Genomic DNA, 19,880 nt, shown 5'->3' with positions numbered 1-19,880 from the left:
GCTTTTAAAGTACCCAAAGAAGCAGTACTCCATAGACTGGTCAGCTGCATTATTTCAAAAGGGCTGCACATGAGGAAAAAGCAGCAGTGTCTTATCACCACCCTGCCTTTCACAGCTGGGTGCTGGACATCTGCCTCTGGTTACCCCTGTGTGCCACAACATGCTGCTCACTCAAGGGACTGTAGGCTCAACTGTGTCATTGACTCTCCTTTGAATGAAAAGGTGCAAGTCTGAAAATGAGCATGGCTTTGTTACTGCTCAAAGGCTTGTGTGAAATAAGAGGCTGTCCTCAGTGTGGTACGATGAGGTGCTGATCCCCATCTAAGCAGCTTTCACCACAAGGGCAGAAAACGCCACGGCTGCTGAAGACCGCAGCATTGCTCTGGAAGGACTGACCTAGTCCTCCGGACACCTGGCAGAGCAGCAGGTTAGAAAGACAGCATCTGCAGTGCTGCTGCCATCTCCTCCCAGCTGGGTGGCCGCAATCCACCGTCTGCGGCAGCAGTCTTTCCTCAGCACCAGCCTTGTTCAAGTGCAGTCAACAGGGACAGAGAAGGTGAAAGGAAATGACAGCTCTTCTTGTACTCCTTCATAATTCCATCTATTCATCTCTTCTGTCCTCACTGAGAGCTTGTAAAATTCTGTGTTGCAAAGGTGTTCCCTACTCTTTTTTTTTTTTTTTAAAGTGGGAGTGAAATGATGAATAGACACAGAACTGAGGTGAGGTGTAACGCAGGCATGCTGAGTCCAACTCCAACTCTACAACAATTCCAGTTTGATTTATATTTTGAACTGTCACTATATGGTTTACAAGGGGAAAAGTGTGAGTAAAGATTGAGATTTTCCTTCTATAAATTGTGAAAGGGTGAGGGGGAAGTGACAGATCTCATTTAAAAACCTTATTGAAGTAGCCGTGTTGAATGATGGTGCCATTGCTTGTCTCTGTCTCATTGTCATAATGTAAGCCCTTTTATAATTAAGAGAAACCACAGAAGTCAGAGTAAAGTACAACAGATCCAGAAAGAGCTGGAAACTTAAGGAAGAAACAAAATTAAAAAAAATAAAAAACAACAATAGACATGGGCTGAAGAAGATATTTTATTTATTTGTTACTAGTAGTTAAAATGACGTACAAAATGCTGGGAAGAAAAACCTCCAATTCTATTCAGTTACAAAATAATTAAAACTTCATTTTAAACCAAGTTTTGCTTTGTGAGACTGAGCATGAAAATACTGCAGCCTTAGGTTATATAGTCCATTGTTTTTAGAATAAAGCAGAAATTTAAATACATATTGTGGTTGATATTAAATATCTTGTATAATTGTAAGTTAGCAGAACTTTCTTACTCTCAGGCAATAACTAGCAATTCATAAAAGTTCTTTGTATAAAATTTACATAGTTATGGGGGGGATCTGCCTCCAGGGGAGTTCCGTTGTGATCTGTGCACAGGCTGTTTGGAACATAAGGATTTGTAACACTTTTATCGGTTTTCCTTCAGAATGCTAGTCTAATGTTAAATAAAGGAGTCGGTAACGTCTAAAGCTTTGCTTCATGTCTAAGGCTTTAGGAACAGAGCAGCCTAGAATGAAATCCCGTCACTGTTAAAGACAATGAGAGTTTTTCTATTGACAGCAATTGAAGAAAACAATTTCTTTATTAAGTTGTGCCCATTTATTGAACAGAAACACTAGCTAGTACAAATCTTTCAGCAAAGGCTGAGATTGGCCCTGTCACCTGCAAACCAACTCAAAAAAAGTAATTTAAAGGAAAACAACCTCTGCCTATTATCAATGAAAGAGGATTTGTATTAATAATAACATTAAATATCCATATCTTTCTGTTTAACTATTCACATTCCACACAGTGGAAATCTACCTCCTATAATTCCAGATTTTAAAATTGGATTTTAAAATCCATGAAGAAATGTGTCAAACCTGCTGAGTGAGAGTACGCCAGGTGAAATGCATTTAAATAATATGAATCAATAAGTTGCAACCTCTCAATCTTATAAATGCAGACCTTGTAGCTGTGGATTTTATAGGAAAAATATATTAATTGCAGAGACGCAGGATATCGCCAATAATTGCATGAGACATTGTGTAACAGTGGTGGCTCCTAATATAATGACTGCACATTGTACACATCTGTGACGTGCCACTGTGTATTCTTTCCTATGGATATGTTACTAAGAGCAGAGTGGTCTTCCTCAGAGTTTGATGGACAGAAATCATGTCAAAACGATCACCCTGTGGCTGAGAGAGGCTTTTGGTGTGAGAAAGAACAGCAATGCTGATAGTGGAGACAGAAGAGCATTGCTGCTGAAGGGGAAAACAAGTCCTGGGTGTGCAAGCCCCACCGTACCACTGACTGGGACATGGCTGCCACAGGGAAGCGCCATTTTGCAGGGGGCCTTCTCTCAGGGTGTAGGAAGGCGAGCGGCACTGCGGTGCCCTCACCGCCTGGACAGAAAGTGCCGTCGCCGAGCCAGTGCCCAGGAAGGCATCAGCAGGAGGCACAACGGCTGCTTGAGGTGCGGGGCGGCTGCGGACCACGGTGGCTGCGCAGACGGCCCCAGGGCCCAGGGCAGCGGCACCGCCTGCGGGGTCGCGTGGCCCCGCGTCCACCCAGCTGCACAGGGCTGGCCGCGCTCTCGCCAAGAGCCTCCACCCTGGTCTGGTTTGAGCTCCTACTCCTGAAGGAAAGACGATGCAGGCTGGTCTCCCAGGTGAGTGTCTTTGAGCTGTTGGAAGTAGCGTGTCCCCTTTCGTGTGTTTTTCCCCCCAGATGAGAGGGGGCAGTTAGCCCTTAATTTTCAGGAAATTCTCTTTACTTAGTCCAAATCCTGTTTAAATGCAAGTCTGCGGTAAAAGATATAAAAAGAGGATTATTGCTGGCAAAGTTCTTCATCTCTTTTTCAACAAACTGCATGCCTGTGGCAAAGCTAAAATAACAATAACAATGCAATGTTTACTAGTCATGAATGTCGTGTCTTTTGTCTCTTGTGTGGTTATTGCATTTGCAGTCACATGATGCTTGTTTTAATTTTTGCTTTGCTCTTTATGTACTAAATTACTGCCATTCTGTACTTGATCATGGTTAGCAAGATTTTTGTGCTGCGGTATGTACGTTTTTATGTATGCGTGTGAAAAAGAGAAGGAGAGAGTTCAGATATGCACAATAGAGTATGCATACTCATTGTATGTATGTATAGATACCAATGAATAAAAGATACTGCATATACATATATATGTAATATGAGGAATAACTGATACCAGAAATACAAGACAGCGAATGGATCTAGTGGCACAAGAATGGGTTTGGATTGATGTGGAGAGCCATTAGAATTCAGAAGTGTATTTAATAGCCTTGTATATAGTTTCTCTTTAATTTATGTAATATATGACTAGGTATATAAATTAAAGCAAAACGTAAACAGAAGACAATATCTCTTCCTCTGTGTCTTCCTATTTATGTATCTTTCCTTTTTCTACTCCCTTTTGTACTCCCCCGTCTACTTACTTTGGCCTTTTGCTGTCTAACTGGCTGTGGTTCTGTTTTCCATCCACCTATACTGACTTTTCAACACTCCCACTTCCCCCATTGTTCTCCAAAAGCGGCTTTTGGATTACAGCTATTTTTTTGAAGAAGCACATTACAAACTCTTGATACAGCTGCTATTTTGAGTGATGTTCTTGCTATGCCGTAACTGCTTGTAGCCTACTTCATATTTAAGAATAGATTCATGCTTTCAGATATATTGTCCTCTCACTTTGATGTTTCTCATAATACAGTAAAAGCAAATAGTATGGCAGGTGAACATTAGCAAAAGCCACAGCTCCACTTTCCCAGTAAGTGGCAAAAATGTGAATTTACATTAGGAAACCTAATTCATGACTGTGGGTAAATAGATTGTTTAATCTTTAATACCCCTGTTTATTCTTTCTTTCCTTTCCTTTTTTTTTTTTTTTGTCAGAGTGAACATTCATATATTTGCTTGCACACATCCGTTTTCTCTCTTACACCCAAACTCATGCCTATCCTTTCCTTACATCCATTTTGTTCTTTGATTTTTTGTTGGTTGGTTGGTTGTTTTTTTTTTTGTTGTTTTGTTTTTTAGGTAATTCACTGGGTTCCTTTCAGTTTCGTCCAGCCCCGAAGCTTTGCTATTTCATGCCACTCCCTCTCACACTGGCAATGATTGCGGACAGTCAGAGTGCAATCGGTACAATATTTTTCTCGGCTTAGTCCAAGTCGATAGATATACACCGGCACTCCTTCACGCGGGTGATCCTTTTCTTCTTCCTAGGGGGCTGAAGCTCAGGGCAGTTGAGGGTAACAGTCATGGTGGTAAATTTCTTGGGCTTGCAGAAAGAACAAGACTGGAAAGAACCTTCCTCTTTGCGGACATGCCTGGGTATATAGAAGGAATTGCATTGGCCATAGCAGAACCTGTTGATAATGGTGCGACTGTTGCAGCCTTCTTCATGGATAGTTTGTTTGAGGGGCTGAGTTTTGCACCAATCCCGCTTTAGGTATTTGCGCTCAGTGATGTGCAGTGCCTCCTGACTGGATTCCAGCACCTCCTCTGCAGGCATTGAGGTGCCTTTTCCTCGTTCTCGATGCCTGGAGCCCGACTGCTGCTGTGTCTGCATTTGCTCTGAATCATTGGGCTGATCCTTGTCAGGAGGAGGGATAGCACCTTGGGATCCACGGTTCCTCTTTCTCCCTTCTGCTGTCGGTACCAGAAATCCCATCAGAAGAAACACAGCAGCAACGGCATACAGCGTGCGGACCATCCTATAGAGAGGAAGATGAGGAAATAAAGCACAGTTGTGGATTTCAGATATCAACAGAAATCAGGTATGCAGAAAATTTTCAGCTCCTAAAGGAAGTGTGTGTGCACAGACAAAAGAAGTGTGCAGGAGTGCACACTTACTTATAAAAGATGAGCACTTTGCCTTCATCAGCTGGAAAGCTGTTTCCAAATTACCAAGTAATAAAAGCTTTCATATATGGTGACTGAAAGTCAGAGGCTACAATAAGTCCAAACAGAATTTAACTCTGTAGCATGCATCTTTTTCCAGCTCCTTTCTCCATGTATACTACCCTTCTAAAGAGTTCTTATTCCCTTCCTATAGCTTACTGACATTAGGAGCACTGCTCCTGATTTACACTGGTGGAAGAAGAGATTTTATGCTGTGCAATGATTTATGTGATATAGTTATCTGCAACACCAGAGGACTGAACTCTTTGACTCAGGGCATGCATCCTAACTGCATGTCCCTTAGACTCAGAAGCTTTGTACCTCTTCTTGCATACCACGTGTCCAAGTAGACTGACCATATGTGCAGACTATATCCACCTGCGGTCTGAATGCAGCATCCCAAGCTCTGCCATACTGCACCTCTGAATCGGTCCACTGAGTCTGAATGTAATGAAGCCTAAGGTGAGTAAGAAATGTGTAACAAGATAGGCAACAAACATAAATGGATATTTAGGTATAGGTTGAAAGAGGTGTGTCTGTAATTTCAAATTACACATTCTCACACATTACTCTGAATCCTTGACAGATACATTATAGAGATGCAGTCATAGATCTCTGAGTTTTATTCATTATCATAGATCTCTGACTTTTATTCATTATACCCAGCAGGATAATGAAAAGACATGAGAACAGCAGAATTTCATATATGACATTAAGTATGTGACATCAATATCACAAAGAATGTCGATTGCGCACACGCAAAAAGACTTCAAGTGCAATAAGTAGAGAAAACCAGGCTCTTTAAAACTGCACTCCTGCTCCAAAACCTAGTTACTAGCATAGGAGCAGCTTTTCTTTCCTTCCTTAGTAATTATGACCCAGTTACCTTCCACAAGTTTTGCTGTTTCCCAAAGCTCTGAGCAATATGGGCTGCTAGGTCAGCTGAAGCCACCAACAAGCCAGGAAGCAACTCATCACCTGTCATGCTTTTCCCCCTCCCTGTGGTCTCTGTGTTGTTTTGGAAAGCGAGGGATGTGGCAGCAAGCGAGGCATATAGGGGAGGGAGGCTCTCAGGAGACCCTTGCCATGGGGAGCTTGGAAGAAGCCACCAGAAGTGGAAGGCCCATGCATTAAAAATGCGAAGAATTGTGAAGAACAAATGAGGAAGCTGGTGTTTCCTACCTGCTTGGAGCGCTGCTGTCATATCCCTTATTTAACTCATTTTATTGGTAAGGGATGAATTACTGTTTGACCTGAAGACTTCTGCTTGTGTTACTACCCTACACAGCCAACATACGTGAAATCAAGGGCACTGTCCTGTCCTGCTTTATCTGCTCGGCCTGAGACCACACAGCAAGGCAGAAAAGCAGCCAAATGCCAGCCCTGGAAGGGCCACCTAGAGACTCAGTCAAGGCTCGGGATAAGTATCCTTTACTGTGCAAGATACCTGTTAATTTCTGAGTTACTAGATCTTTCCAGACATACAGAGAAAATAAGTTTTTTATTATGCTGTTCAAAAAGCATTTCTTACAAAATGGACTGGGAAAGGAATTACTGGAGTGGAAAAGTGCCATAGGAGGTTCCCATTATATTTAGAGATTTGCTTGGGAAGTTTAAGTGTGGAGTTACTTTAAGCGTTTGTCTACACACTGTCAGTGTACCTGGAGTTTACAATATGGATTTTATCATACATATAATATGCATCCATTTTATTTATTTAGGTTTATTTACCAGTACAGATTCATTTTATTCATTTAGGCTTATGTACCAGCGTGTTGCATGTTTGGAAGAAGCTTCAGACTTCAAGAGAGGGGTGTAAAAAGTGATGCTACTACCGACTCCAACAGGCAACTTGGAAGGGCTGCTTTAAATATGGAAACGAAATATTGTACAGAGCATGCTATTTTAATAAGCTTAAGGCTCTGTCATAGAACAGAAAAAAAGTTGGGAATTCTAATTGAAGACCAATGCAGTTGAATTTCAAGCATTAGCTTGGACTTCGTATTTAATGTTTTTCCCGTTTCTTTTGCAGTCTCGATGTTACTTAAACATGTTTCTTTTTAGTTTCCATCTTCTGTCTTTAAAATATTTTTAAAAAACACAGTTATAAAATACTGCTTATTTCCTTAAGTGACCAGAATGACTCCTTCCAAAACTATTCTTATTTCTCCGGTGACTGTATACCCACATTGTATTTAGACGGTATTTTAATATGCATGTTATTTACTCAACATGGTGCCAGAACCTTAGAAAGAAAAAAAAAAAAGAAAAAAAAAAGGCATTGCATGCAACTGAAAATAATTTTCTAGTTTCTAAGCAGTGCCAGGAAATTTCAGGTATTTGTTTAGTGTCCCATAAGTCTGAGTTGCTGTTCCACCAGTATGCGTATTCCTGGGCTACTTTTATTTCTAGAACTGATCTTCTCCATGCTACTTCACCTTCTTTCCATAAGCATGCAACCGATGACATAGTCATCAGTCATGTGAAAATGAAATGTACTTTGGGATGGTAATTTGGGGAAAATCTGATGGTAATGTCTACTGTTGCATTATATGCATCCCAGGATCATGTGTCTGTAAGAAGCACATGCCTAACACTAAGGAAATGCAGTGATGTGTTCCAATATCATCCTAAAACTAAGGGCGAAATACTTTTTTTCACTGAGCTGATTTACAACCTCAAAGGCAGAAACTATATTATATGCTCAAAAAAGTGATTATGATTCAAATGAAAATTAACAACTCAGCCAAAGCCTTTGTTATGGTCACTTCCAAAATATGCATCTAAAATTAAAAATAATCCTAACATTTAAGACTAAGTACAGTTTAAACATAGACCCACCAAAGAGACTCTGTCAACTTCATGACCTTTAATGGCAGCTCAAGCACAAACTTCCTTTAATGGTAACTTATTAAATAGCTATTAAAAAAAAAAAAAAGGTTATTAAAGAAAGTAAAAAGAAAAGCAAAATACAAAAGAAAATGAGGTATTATGCCTCAGTAAGGATAGCAGCCAAAATGCAGTGCCTGCATTCTGCACTATCCCGAGGCAATGAATGCATTTGCTTATGAGAGAAGACTGCACCTCTGCTTAAGTTAGGAACTAGAATGATTCATCCAATCTGCAATTTAGTGTTTGTGAAATGTTTCCTTAACAGCTTTTTTTATTACTGAAAAAAAAAAAAAAAAAGAACACGCAACAGCGTGCAAGTGACTAAATCAGTGTTACCATATCCAAAGTTTTACGAAAAGGAAGTCTCTCCAGATTTTTTTTTTCCTTGTCACAGCCATAATTCTGAAGCAGTAATAACTCTGGAGCTTGGGTAGGAGCTGTGAGGAATCAAGCTATAAAATCTTACATGCCAAATTTCTGCTAAATTTTCAATACTTGATAGCGGCTGCTACAGAAGCATTGGCATAATCAGAAACCTTTTTGAGAACCTTTTGAACATACAGATGTCCACAGAAAAAACATTCAAGTCCCACTTACTTCATTGAGATCCACTGAGAGATCCAATATCATTAATATTTATTTTCAAAAAGTAACAAAATACTTCAAAAAATCCTTTTTTCCCCCCTGTATTTCATTGCTGAGCTGAGTTCGACTCTTTATCATCTGTAAGCACTCAGTCCTAAAGCCTAAAGAAGTTTTATTGCTGACTTCAAACAGGAGCAGAATTGGACCCTAACGTTCAAATCACCTCATATGTGGATTATCTAGAGCTGGGGATCTACTCATCTACGGCAGATGAGGAATGCTGCGGATTAATACTAGCAACTGTAAATATGGAAGTGTAAAACCTTCCAGGTTTATTACTCAATACAGTAAGCTGTAATTTTTCAGTGTATACATTTTCTGCTATAAATTAAGGACCTCCAAATGTCAGTTTATAAACGGCACTTCCCTATGAGTTCCCAGGCAGAGTCGTAAAGCGATCACTGAAATTTTTAGCACAAAGCAACTTGTTTAAAAGTACTGGATGGAGTCCCGGTTCTGTTGAAATATACAGCAAAATTCTCACAGACCTCAGCAGGCCCATAATTTCATCTGTGAACCATATTTACTAGGAAAATATTATGATGAGCCATGGACTCATGTGCTTCGCAGAAAACATGAAAAATAATCTGCCGAAGACCTAGAAAAATAAATGTTCTTGGTGGGCTTCAAATACCAGCCAAGCAAAGAGGCAAAACACAACACTTTGGCTATTGAGAAAACTGAAATGGTTTATGTCCCAATGGATCGGAATAATTTTATGCCTGGTTTATAATATATGAATTACAGAAATAGTCTTATGTAATGTTTTCATAGTTCCTAGATCTGTATCTTTAAATACACAAAAAGTATACTTTGTATGGCGGTGGCAGTTCCCACAGAACCTTTTTTTTTTTTTTTTTTCTGAGATCAAGATAGCAAAACTAACATCTCCTTTTGGTAGAATCTGGATACATTTACATTTCCGATAATTCCTTCGTCTGAGTCACGGAGATGCCTTCCCCGAGACACGTAATAAGTGCGGGCAGCCGTACAAGGGGAAAAAGGAAACCACACACACACACAAACCCCAAAACCCGATCCCTCTGAGAGTTCCCCCTGAGGAGGGATGTCTCCGCAGGGCACCCCGGGGGATCAGAGGGCAGCTGAGCGCTGGGCACGGCTGGTGCCACTGCCACTGCCACCTCGGGACTCTTGGGTCGGGGCTGCGATGCGAGGCGGCAAGGAGGTCTTCGGGAGAGCGACCCCACCGAGGGGAAAGCAAACGCCGGGGAACGGCGTGGGGCTGAAGCCTAAAGAGGAGCGGACGGACACGGGCGTGGGCTCCCCCGAAGCCTCGCGTGCAGCCCCCGCCGCCTGCGAGCCGGCTGCTTCTGGGCTTTCTCGGCGTGGGGAGGAGCGGCCGGGACGGCAGCGGCTCTCGGGCTCGCCGACCCCAGTGGCTCAGAGGAAGCGGGGCCCCGGCGCTGGCCGCCCCCCGACACGAAGACCCCGCGCACCCCGCCGGGGGGCGGCCGGGCCCGGCGCTTCCGAGGGCGCTGCCTGCGGGGACGGGCCGGGCCGGGCCGGGACTGGAAGGGACGGGAAGGGAAGGACGGGAAGGGACGGGACGGGCTTCTCCCGTCACCCTGTCCCCGGCACCGGCAGCCGGGGGCGATGCGGCGGCCCCAGAGGGACGCGAGGTGCGCGTGTCCCCCCCCCCCACCAGCCCCTCCGGCTCGCCTCCGCCCGGCTGGGCTCGGCCCGGCTCTTCCCGGCTCCCCGCGGGCACCGACGCCCCCCGAGCCTGCCCGAGCTCTGCGAAGGCGACGAGGGCCGAAGGAGCGCGGAGCCGTCGAGGCGGCAGAAGTCAGGTGGGAGACTGAGCCGTGCCGTGCCGTGCCGTGCCGTGCCGTGCCGGGCTTAGGGGCGCTGAGGGCGCTCCCGCGGGCGCGCAGCCGGGGCCGCAGCGCTGCGCGGCGCTCCGCTGCCCGGCCCCCGCACCCGCCGCCTGTCCCGGGCTGCCCGCAGCGACGGGACGGGACCCGACGGGACCCGACGGGACCCAACGGGATCCGACGGGACGGGACAGGAGGGGACGGGACGGGACCCGACGGGACGGGGCGTGCGGCGGCGAGGCCGGCACCTGGAGCTGGACCTGCCCCCGCCCCGCTCCGCTCAGAGGCCGGGCCGGGATTTGGCCGCGTGTCGGGTTCGGGTGGGCGCCGCATCCAATTTGTCGGGAGGGATGCTGTAGGCGGAGATGGGAGGCAGAGCTAACGGGGCTTCTGCAATCCCGGCGTTTGCCGGGCGAGAGGCATGGACGGCGCCCCGGCCCCGGTACTCGGCGGGAATAGCGGTGTCAGCCCCGCTCCCGCTGAGGGGCATCCTCCGCAGAGCCGGGGCGCCCGGCACTTTTGCTGGGCACCGGCGAACGACCCCTCCCCATGCCCCCAGCCCGGCGGTAGGATAAAGGGATGCACATTTTGCCTCCCACGGACTGGCCAAGCTCGGCCGCTGCCGGACCCGTTTGCGGCCCCGCTGTGAGTGCGCGCAGCGCGGCTCGGCTCGGCTCGGCTCGGCTCTGCCACGGCTCTGCCCGGCCCGGCCCGGCCCGGCCCGGCTCACCTGCGCGGCAGCGGCTCCTCGGGGGGCCCGGCTCGGTGGCGGCGGCTCCTCGTCGGGGCCTGGGGCTCGGCGCGGCTCTGCCCTGCGGTGTCACTTGGCGGAGCGGGCGACGTAGGAGCCCGGGGCTGCCCGGGAGTCCATAGAGGGAGAGCCTCGGATCCTGCCTACAAATTGCAGCAGCGCCGAGCTGTCTCCCATTTAAATGTCTGCCAGCTGAGATCTGCGCTCCAAGCCCCTCCAGATCATTGGACAAGCGCCTCCAAATCCCGCGTTATCCGCCCCCTTTAACACTTCCATGAACTTCCACTAGGGAAAGCTTTCTGTCGTGCAGATAAACACTCGACTACTTTCCTCTCTTAAGAGAATCGGTGCTAAAGGTCACCACCCCAAGGAATTGTTCCTGGAATGCACAGAAAATTCAAATTTTCCATCCCCGCTAAAGTATGACATTTAAGAAGCGTTAACCCCCCCCCGGCCCGCCTCCGCTCAGCTCAGCTCCGCTCCCCATCCCTTCCCATCCCTTCCCATCCTTTCCCATCCCTTCCCATCCCTTCCCACCGCGCTGCCCGGCGCCGCCGGGGCGAGAGGTGTCCTGCGGCCGGGAGGGATGCAGCGACCTCCCTGCCCCGACCGCTGCCAGCCGGCCCGCTGCAAACACGCCCGGAGTCACGCAGCTTCCAGATAAAATAACGCAAAACAGCGGGCGTGCTTGCAGGGGGTGATGCTAACGCGCGGCTCGCTGTCCGCAGCCGCTCTCACGGCTCTTGACCAGGGACAGGCTTCTCCCACCGCCTCGGGTGGGCTTTTCCCCCGCCGTCACTCGGCTCTCGGAGGGCCGGGGTCTCCCCAGGGGTCCTGTGGCTCGGGGCTGCCGGGGACTGCCCTCAGCCTGCAGCCGGAGCGGCGCCGGGCACACGGCGGAGCTCGGACCGGGGCACGGGGAGGGACCGGAGGGAACGGGGGGGAACCGGGAGGGACCGGGGGACACCGGGGGACACCGGGGGGGTCTGTCCCCTCCCGCGGGCTGCTGGGCACGGAGGCTGTCCCCTCTGCAGGTGGTGCCCGGCTGCCTGCCGTCGGGTCCCCGCCGCCCGACGCGCCCCGCAGCCCGCACACGCCGCGCCGCCGGGACCCCGGCGCGGAAGCACCGCGGAGATAAGGGGCTCTGGCGAGCGGAGAGTTTGTGCTGGCCCCCCGGCTTTGCAGGTGGGGAGGACGAATTGAAACTCACGTAAAAGGGGCTGCTGCTTTAAGGATGCCGGGCCGAGGCAAGGTGCCAGCTTTCTGAGCCCTTAGCATCGGCTTCCTCATCGCTAAGGCAGAAGCGTGGCCGCGCTTTGTGCCCGCTGCATAGGTGAGGGCTCAGCTCGTTAGCAAATTGGGTCCGTGGCTTTAACTCACACGCGGGTTTAGCTATAACTTAGTAAAAAATAAAAAAAAATATAATTTAAAATATCCCTTGACTAACGGGACCGGCAGCACGCACAAATGCTGCAGAAGCGGCAGTGGTGCAGTGGTAGATGGCAGCATGAGAGAGAAAATGTGCTGGTGTGCAGGGGCCACTGAAGTTCAGTGCAATGAAGGGGGGGAGGATTACTGGCAAAGAATCACAGTCAGTGACATCTAGATGGATGGAAAGAGAGGCCCTGGGAATTTTTTGGATTTTTCATTATTTTGCTCCAAAAAGCGCTATTGGACTTCATAGATGTTTTTAATTAACTGGGGTCCGTCCTTTGTGAATCCAGAGAGAAAGTCACAATTCCCACCTCTCAGTATGTCGACAGACTTTATACGCCTTTTCTTTTCTTTTGTTAAGCGAAGCCGTGGCACTCGTGTAGGGAGAGGGGCTGTACCCATCTGAACAGCTGCCCTCAAGCTGGGCTGGGGTCTGGGGGAGCACCTGCAAGCTCCTGCCCCTTGGTGCTGCTCTGGGGATGGGGATGGGGATGGGGATGGGGGAAATTTTTTCTGTGGTTGCTCTGAGCTCCTTTTGATGCCTGATGTGGCACTGGCACTGCACGCACTGCCACGTGTTGCTGACGGCCTGTGGACAAGCTGCCTCTCAGCTGTATTTTTCTGGGATGCAGCTTACATGCCACCCTGGCATTCACCTCTAGACGATGATACTCTGGGCACCTATGGCAGGGCGGCCAGCTCCTCCCAACGCCTCACTGCACTCAAACACGCAGCCAGAGCTGCTGATCTGGAGCAGATGTCAGCAAACCAAGATGTCAGCAAACCAAGAATCCCTTTTGGATGCATGTCCTGGTGCAGAAGGTGTTCTCCCTCCTCAAGCCCTCTCTCGATTTCTCGTGGCTGTATGCTCCGCGCCATATTTTCCCATCTGTTTTCTTTCACTCTGTTTAATCCATAAGGAGTGTTTCAAGTAGACACTAACATCTTGGGTCCAGCAAGATGTTTTTTCAGATTTTTCTGAACATTGCAAAGTAGAATTATTCCTGCAAGAGTTTGTCTGCTCATTCAGAAAAATAAGCCAAATGGGGACCAAAAAGACAAATAATTATAGCCATATCTGCTTCCTTTGGATGAATGATGGTGGAAACAACATCAGGTTTTTTTAACATCAGGTATCCGGATCATTTCCAGCTGGGAAATTTGTATTCCTTCTACTGCTGGGTTCATTAACAAAATATTCCTAGAGTTTACTCCAAAGGCTTGACTGTGCTGGTCAGATCCCAACCGAAGATGAGGTTCTGGCATCTTCCAGCTTGAAAAGCCCCCTCTGCTTTAAAGAAAACACCTCCCCTTCCTCCCACCTTGTCCACACTTGGAATTCTCTTGATGCTCAGCAGTGCTGCTAATTGGAGCTCAGTCACAACTGGGGAAAACTCGGGTAACTGTTTAGTACAGACGGCCTATGGGAATATGTATATTTTTGTGGCATAGGTTTGAGATGAAGACCTTTGACGCCATGAGGTAGTAATAGCACACACTGTCAACCTGGCTGGATTCAACTACCCGCTTGCTATTCTTTTTTTCTTTTTTTCTTTTTTTTTCTTCCTTTTTTCCCCCTTCTGTTTTTTGTTTGTTTGTTTGTTTTATTTTTGTTTTAATTTCCTCTCCCACTTCTTGCTGGTATTCGCTGTGTGAGTTGTTCTTTGTTTTAGTGGAACAGTAAGAATTGTTTTAAGCTTAAAAGAAGTGCTGTACTTAATTCTTGCATAGAAAAATGGTATTGGGCTGAGCTCCTGTCTGCTACTGCTCACTTTGAGCACTACTCAATACATCCTCATTGCCAGGACAGTTGGCGCCTTATTAAAAGCCTTTGCAGAGGAGCCAAAGACTGACAGGGGCCAGATCCTCTTCTTGAGAAAATTGGAATAGCTTATAATAACTTCAGGGAGATGTAACTGACTTATGCCAGTGGAGAATCTGGCCCTAATATACCCAGAAATCAAAAGCCTCTCACTCCTAGACATGTTCCTCCAGGTCAGAAGTAAGGCAAGCCGTGGGAGAGACAAGGCACATCTGAGCCGCCTGCCTTGGTGTTTTGAACAGTTCTGCTATAGAGAGGAAGGAGCTGGCTTTATAGGGCCATGAATCTGGCACTAATTTACAGAAGAAAAACTAAAAGGGTACATTAAACTCAGCCATTGATGACAAAATCACTAATGTTTTCAGTGCTTTTTGTATGGCAGCAACTTGATATGTTTCCTCTCTGCTGGTAACATTCAAGAAAAGTAATGCCAAGCCAGTCTATTCACGTATTTTGAAGTAGAAAACATGAATGTATGCATCTATATGCCTACCTACCGACATACCTCAACTCCCTGTTAATACATGAGGTACTGATGTTCAGCTGCACTTTTTGACCTTTAAAATTACATTGGCGCTTGTGCAAATCTTGTGAGAATAAGGGGGCAAAGTGTTCAGAAGTTTTCTCACCAGCACAACCGTAACTTTTCTCTTGAGCTCTGCAACTGAGCTAGAAGTAAGCTCTGATGTTCACAGTGCTCACCACCTGCCCTCCCGGGGGGATTTGAGCTGTCCCGCGGAGGCGCGAGGCGAGGGGGCTTGGCATGGGTGTTACCTGATGTGACAGGAGATGTGTGCATTGCATAGGTGTCCTGCTGCAGACACGCGTTTTACAGGACATGCTCTGAGAGACGAGAGATACCGTCACGTCACAGGGACTGCCAGCCTTCTGGTGGTGCACACAGCTGATTTGCCTGACTTTCAAGAGGGGCAAGATGAGCAGCATCTCAGAAGCAGTTTATGACTTGGAGCATAGGCAAGGTCATATGCAGCATGTGTTGGATGGTCTGTGCATGGAAATGGCCTGTTGCTACATTATTGCCCACATGTGGGAGTTTGTTAGCTTTACCTGGAAAAGAAAACATGTTTTGTCACAGAACAGACTCAAAGAATGAAGTTCCCTGTGGGGTATTGATATATCCAGAAGTAACGGATGAAAAGCCATGTGAAAAAAACAGCACAGAAAAAAAAAACACTTTTTATTTTGAGCTTTTTATTCAGGCAGAGAGTAATAAGTGACATAAAATACGAAAAGATGTTCTGTACTTTCACTTTAAGACACTTTACTAAAACACCAGTCCTGTGGTTCTTGCTTAGGCACTCTACTGTTTATTCTAATATAGATCAATGTGTAAAACAGAAAAAAAAATAGAGTTGTTGAACTTTATCTCAATATTGTATTTCATACCAAGCCATATAAAATAATACAAGAAAAACATGAGGTTAGTGTGAATTGTGATAAATTTCTTATAAAATGTACTGGAAAATCAAGCCAGGGACTGTGCTGCACTTTAGCAAAATTCTGTTTAATTAAATAATTTAAATCTTTCTTTTATTTGAGTTTTAGAATTAATGTCTGTTTGGTTGAGGCTCCACCTCACCAGAAGGTGAGAAGAAAGGTTTGGATAATATAGTACTTATTAAAAAAAAAAAAAAAAGCATTTTAGATTTAGGTTGAGCAAACATCATTCTTTTAATGTATAGATTTCTATAGGCTGAATAGAAAAAATAAGCAAGGGAAAATATATATATATATATTTATTTATTTATTTTTAATGAAACGTTTTGATTTTGTTGTTTCAAAATGTCACAATCTAGAAATATACCTGCATTTCATTTGTGAGTGCTCAGAAACAGGACATGAGAAATCATAAGAATAAATGGCTTCAAGATAAAATCACTAGCTTTAAGCACTTTAATAGTCTGGGATCCAGCCCTGAAAATTATGGTGTCCTGATATGTCTGAAAACCTTTCTTGTTTAGGGTATAATACATGTAGAGTCAGGTTGTGGGCTTGTAATGATCTCCACACCTAGGAGCCACAGTCACTGACCAGAATTCCACTGCACTATGTGCTGCAGACATAGAACAAAAATATGTTTTCTGGCCTCAAAACACCTACATATGTAATGCAGTCCATATGTGACTATTTTTCAAAAGTGATTTAGAAAAGCTTATTTTATTAGGATGAAGTTTGACTGTTGGACAAATATAAACTTTCATGCCAAATGAGGAAATATCATTTGTCAAGCTAACCTTTTTATTACTCTTTTCACAGATTATTTTTTTTTTTATGCATCTTATGTATTTGATGACTATAGAAGAATTTTCCAAGAAAATGAAAGCCATAAAATAGCCATGAAAAATTCCTCTTCCCTCATGCTTTTGCTTTGCGTGTTCTTTTGTGGCAGGGCTGTCTCATGAACCTGTAGGAGGTGTTTGCTGATATGCTTTGCTTTCCGGATGGTTCTGGAGCAACATGATAGCAGAAGTGACTCAGCCAAGCAAACTGACTTTGTCTAAGAAGCCCTTATAGTTTAAAGCTGTGGCTGGGTATTATGAAGGGAGGCATCGAAGGAGCTTGATGTGTTATTTGCTTACATATTTCACTCCAGGGATATGACAGCTATGAAATACAGTTTCCAGTTACACTGCAAAACTAAAAGACTCCCTTCCCACGCTGTACTGCATCCCACATGTTGATGGCAACCTCTTAGACAGATCACATTCACTTCTAAGACATGTATAGATATCCCCTACCCAATTCTGGCAAAGCAGTCCCTTCCTCGCTGTGGTGCAAAGCAGTTTGCTGTGGTGGAGGCACTGTAACTTGGGACGTTGCCATTTTGCACCAGGCTCAAAGAAGAGTGCTTGCTCTTTTCTGCAGTATGGAGACTCTCATACAACACCCATGGAGCACGCGATGCTAGCCTCGCAGTTAAGGTAGCTGAAAGTTAAGAAATCGTGGCCTTTTTCCTGACTCTACCACTTACTGCCTGTAGCGAAGGAAAAGGGAGTACAAGGCAGGAGAACCATTTTGTTATGTAAGAAGGTTCACAAGGCTTTTGTTTTGGTTTGGGTTTTCTTCTTTCCCATTGCCTGCTTTTTTAAATTCAAATCTTATCTGCTCTTTTTGTTTTTCCTGGCAATATCTAGGTAAAAACGGAACACCAGATAAAAAAGTGGCTTTGCAGGAATGAAGGAGCGTCAGCCCTCTTCTGGCTGCGACAACAACTTATTTAGACCGTGTGGAAGTTCTGCATTTCGTATTTGAAATCCACTGTAATAAACATGACTGCTACGTTACAGGAAGGAAAGAGCTCTGAATCTATTGTACTGCTTCAGCATCAGCTAGTCCACTTCTCTGAGTGAATATAAAGCAACAATTCCCAAGGAGGCAGGTAGGAAGAAACAGAACTTGTCCTCGCTGACATTTTATATTTAGATGGTCTCCATGTCAAGAAGATGACATGTAAGAGGCTCAAGTACCCTCCCACCCTCCTTCATCCTTTTCCCTTCTTTCACTCACACTGATTTTCTTGTGACTCCATTTCCCCTGCAACAGGGAACAGAGTTTTCAAAGGAGCCAGAATCATTTTGGCCCAAATTCTAAAAGCTGGTTCAGTACCAAACTTCCAATGAAATAAGCAGTTAATAAGAGGAGCTGGGAGTTCAAATTAATCTGGGAAGACAAATTGTATTTTTTTTTTATCATTTCTGTCTATATGCCTGAATGCATCTATTTTGAAATTTCTAAGAGCTTTTAATGGCCTTTTAACTTCTGCAATTCTCCACAATAAAAAAATAATATTTCCAATCAATAAGCCAAGTTTTCACTGTTGTCGACAAAAAAAAAAATTAAAAAATAAAAAAAATCTAAAGGCAGACAAAGAAGTGTTTTAACCACTTGTGGTTATCTAAAAGAACTGCTAAAGATAAGGCTGCAATGCAGCAGACTCTGTTGATTTGAATAGTGTTTTAAATATATACATAAATGCAAACACACAGTTAAGTGCTTTGTTAAGGAAGGTGGACTTGTGTTCACACTGATTTTTTTTGCTAAACTTAGATTCAGACCCTAGTCCTATAGGGGCCTGCCAGACACTTTACTTCATTTTCAGTGGGACTATTCAGAGTGTATAAAATGAAGCACACATAAAATCCAAGGAGCTTGATTCAGGCGAGCCTTTCTGAAGACCCTCAAATGATTTATATATGTGTCTATCCCTGTTGACGTGTATGTTAGAATTCTAAACTTTACAAACTGAAGAATTAAAAGTACAATACAATAATAACAAAGTACAAAAAAAAAAAAAAAAAAAGGTCTATTTTTTAATCTGTATGGTTACCAAAAATTTACTCTTTCAAAAATTGCCAAAAAAAATCATTTCTGGGAAACTACACAGGCAAGCCTAGGGCCAAATCTCGTCCTGATATTTCCAATGGCTCTGTTTTGCTTCTTCTGTTTCCTTGTCAAAAGTATCCTGTTTAGCCTGTTTGGCTAAGGGCAGTTGGATATTTATTCATTGATCTTTCCCTTTATCACAGTATCTTGAATTCTAATTAGAATTTTTCAAGTTCTTTTACTTTATTCCCTAAATATAGCTACAACAGACCTCATTCTTCCCCTTCTGTGGAGCTGTTTGGAGTCATGGAAGAGCTGTCATCTTGCTTTCTGTAACTAACCACACTGCCTATAAATTCTTCATCAGATGCTTTCATTTGCAGTTTGATTAAATTATATTTCTTTTTACATGTAACAAAGTGCCCGGAAGAGAGTAAAATCACTTGATGTTAGGAGAGGCTCTGAAAATAGTTCGGGAGCTATCCTCTAGGTGTTCATAATTAATCAGACACCAAACACTTTGAGATTTTGGATGCACTTTTAAAAAGTCTAAAAATGTAAACAGTTTTCTTTCCTCTCCCCAGGAAGTCTTAATGCACTAAAGACGTAAGTGAAGAAGCTAAATTGCAAGTGACCAAATCAATTACACTTCAGATCAGACTGCGGCAGGGCTTTTTGGTTCTGAACCAGATGGAACTAGACTCTTTGTAGAGGAGGTGTTATTATTTCTTGTCATGGCTTCAAAATGAACATATGAATTCACAGTAGAAAATACATATTTTTCCTGTTGAAAAATATAATAAAGCATTTAGAGGAAAGAATCCTTGGGAGCTGGCGTCACCAGAAGCTATCAGGCACATTTAAGAAAAAAATAAAAACTTGTAGCAATTTCTTGTTCTTCTGATCTGATCAAAGAGAAAACAGAATTGAATAGGATGTTTTCCTGTGTTGTCAGGCAAAGAAGAAATCCTGCTTTTTAATACAGTAAATTCTTGGATTTAGAGTATATGATTTCTTTTTTCTCTGCCTTTCCTGTAGGATCAGATTTTTTGCATTGAGACAGCTATCGCGATGTAAAAACGTACCAGAGACAAGCGTGGTTTTCCTTGATGTAATTAGTTGAGATAAATCCAGGTGGCGGCACAAGCTATCTGGAGATAGAAAGCATTTTT

General features: G+C 44.7%; 2 protein-coding genes across 3 annotated transcripts; one reads left to right on the top strand and one right to left on the bottom strand.

Annotated features, from left to right (window-relative positions):
* Positions 1–1,085: 1,085 nt before the first annotated feature.
* GREM1 (gremlin 1, DAN family BMP antagonist) lies at positions 1,086–12,244 on the bottom strand. The gene is made up of 2 exons (XM_083839689.1): positions 11,088–12,244; positions 1,086–4,798 (listed from the first exon to the last, which is right to left on the bottom strand). The coding sequence occupies exon 2, from the start codon at positions 4,795–4,797 to the stop codon at positions 4,243–4,245; it is 555 nt and encodes a 184-aa protein (XP_083695815.1). The 5' UTR covers position 4,798; positions 11,088–12,244; the 3' UTR covers positions 1,086–4,242.
* LOC310900939 (uncharacterized protein) lies at positions 4,744–18,611 on the top strand. Of its 2 annotated transcripts, none has more exons than XM_083839687.1 (2): positions 4,744–4,861; positions 5,140–11,075. In XM_083839687.1, the coding sequence occupies exon 2, from the start codon at positions 9,589–9,591 to the stop codon at positions 10,384–10,386; it is 798 nt and encodes a 265-aa protein (XP_083695813.1). In that variant the 5' UTR covers positions 4,744–4,861; positions 5,140–9,588; the 3' UTR covers positions 10,387–11,075. The 2 variants fall into 2 exon arrangements, with proteins under 2 accessions (XP_083695813.1, XP_083695814.1); XM_083839688.1 differs by adding an exon at positions 17,520–18,611 and having other exon boundaries at positions 4,808–10,333.
* Positions 18,612–19,880: the final 1,269 nt, after the last annotated feature.

Source organism: Anser anser (genome assembly GCF_964211835.1).
Source record: "Anser anser genome assembly, chromosome: 5".
Lineage (NCBI taxonomy): Eukaryota > Metazoa > Chordata > Aves > Anseriformes > Anatidae > Anser > Anser anser.
The sequence above is the reverse complement of the archived record's forward strand: the minus strand, read 5'-3'. Positions and strand labels throughout refer to the sequence as shown.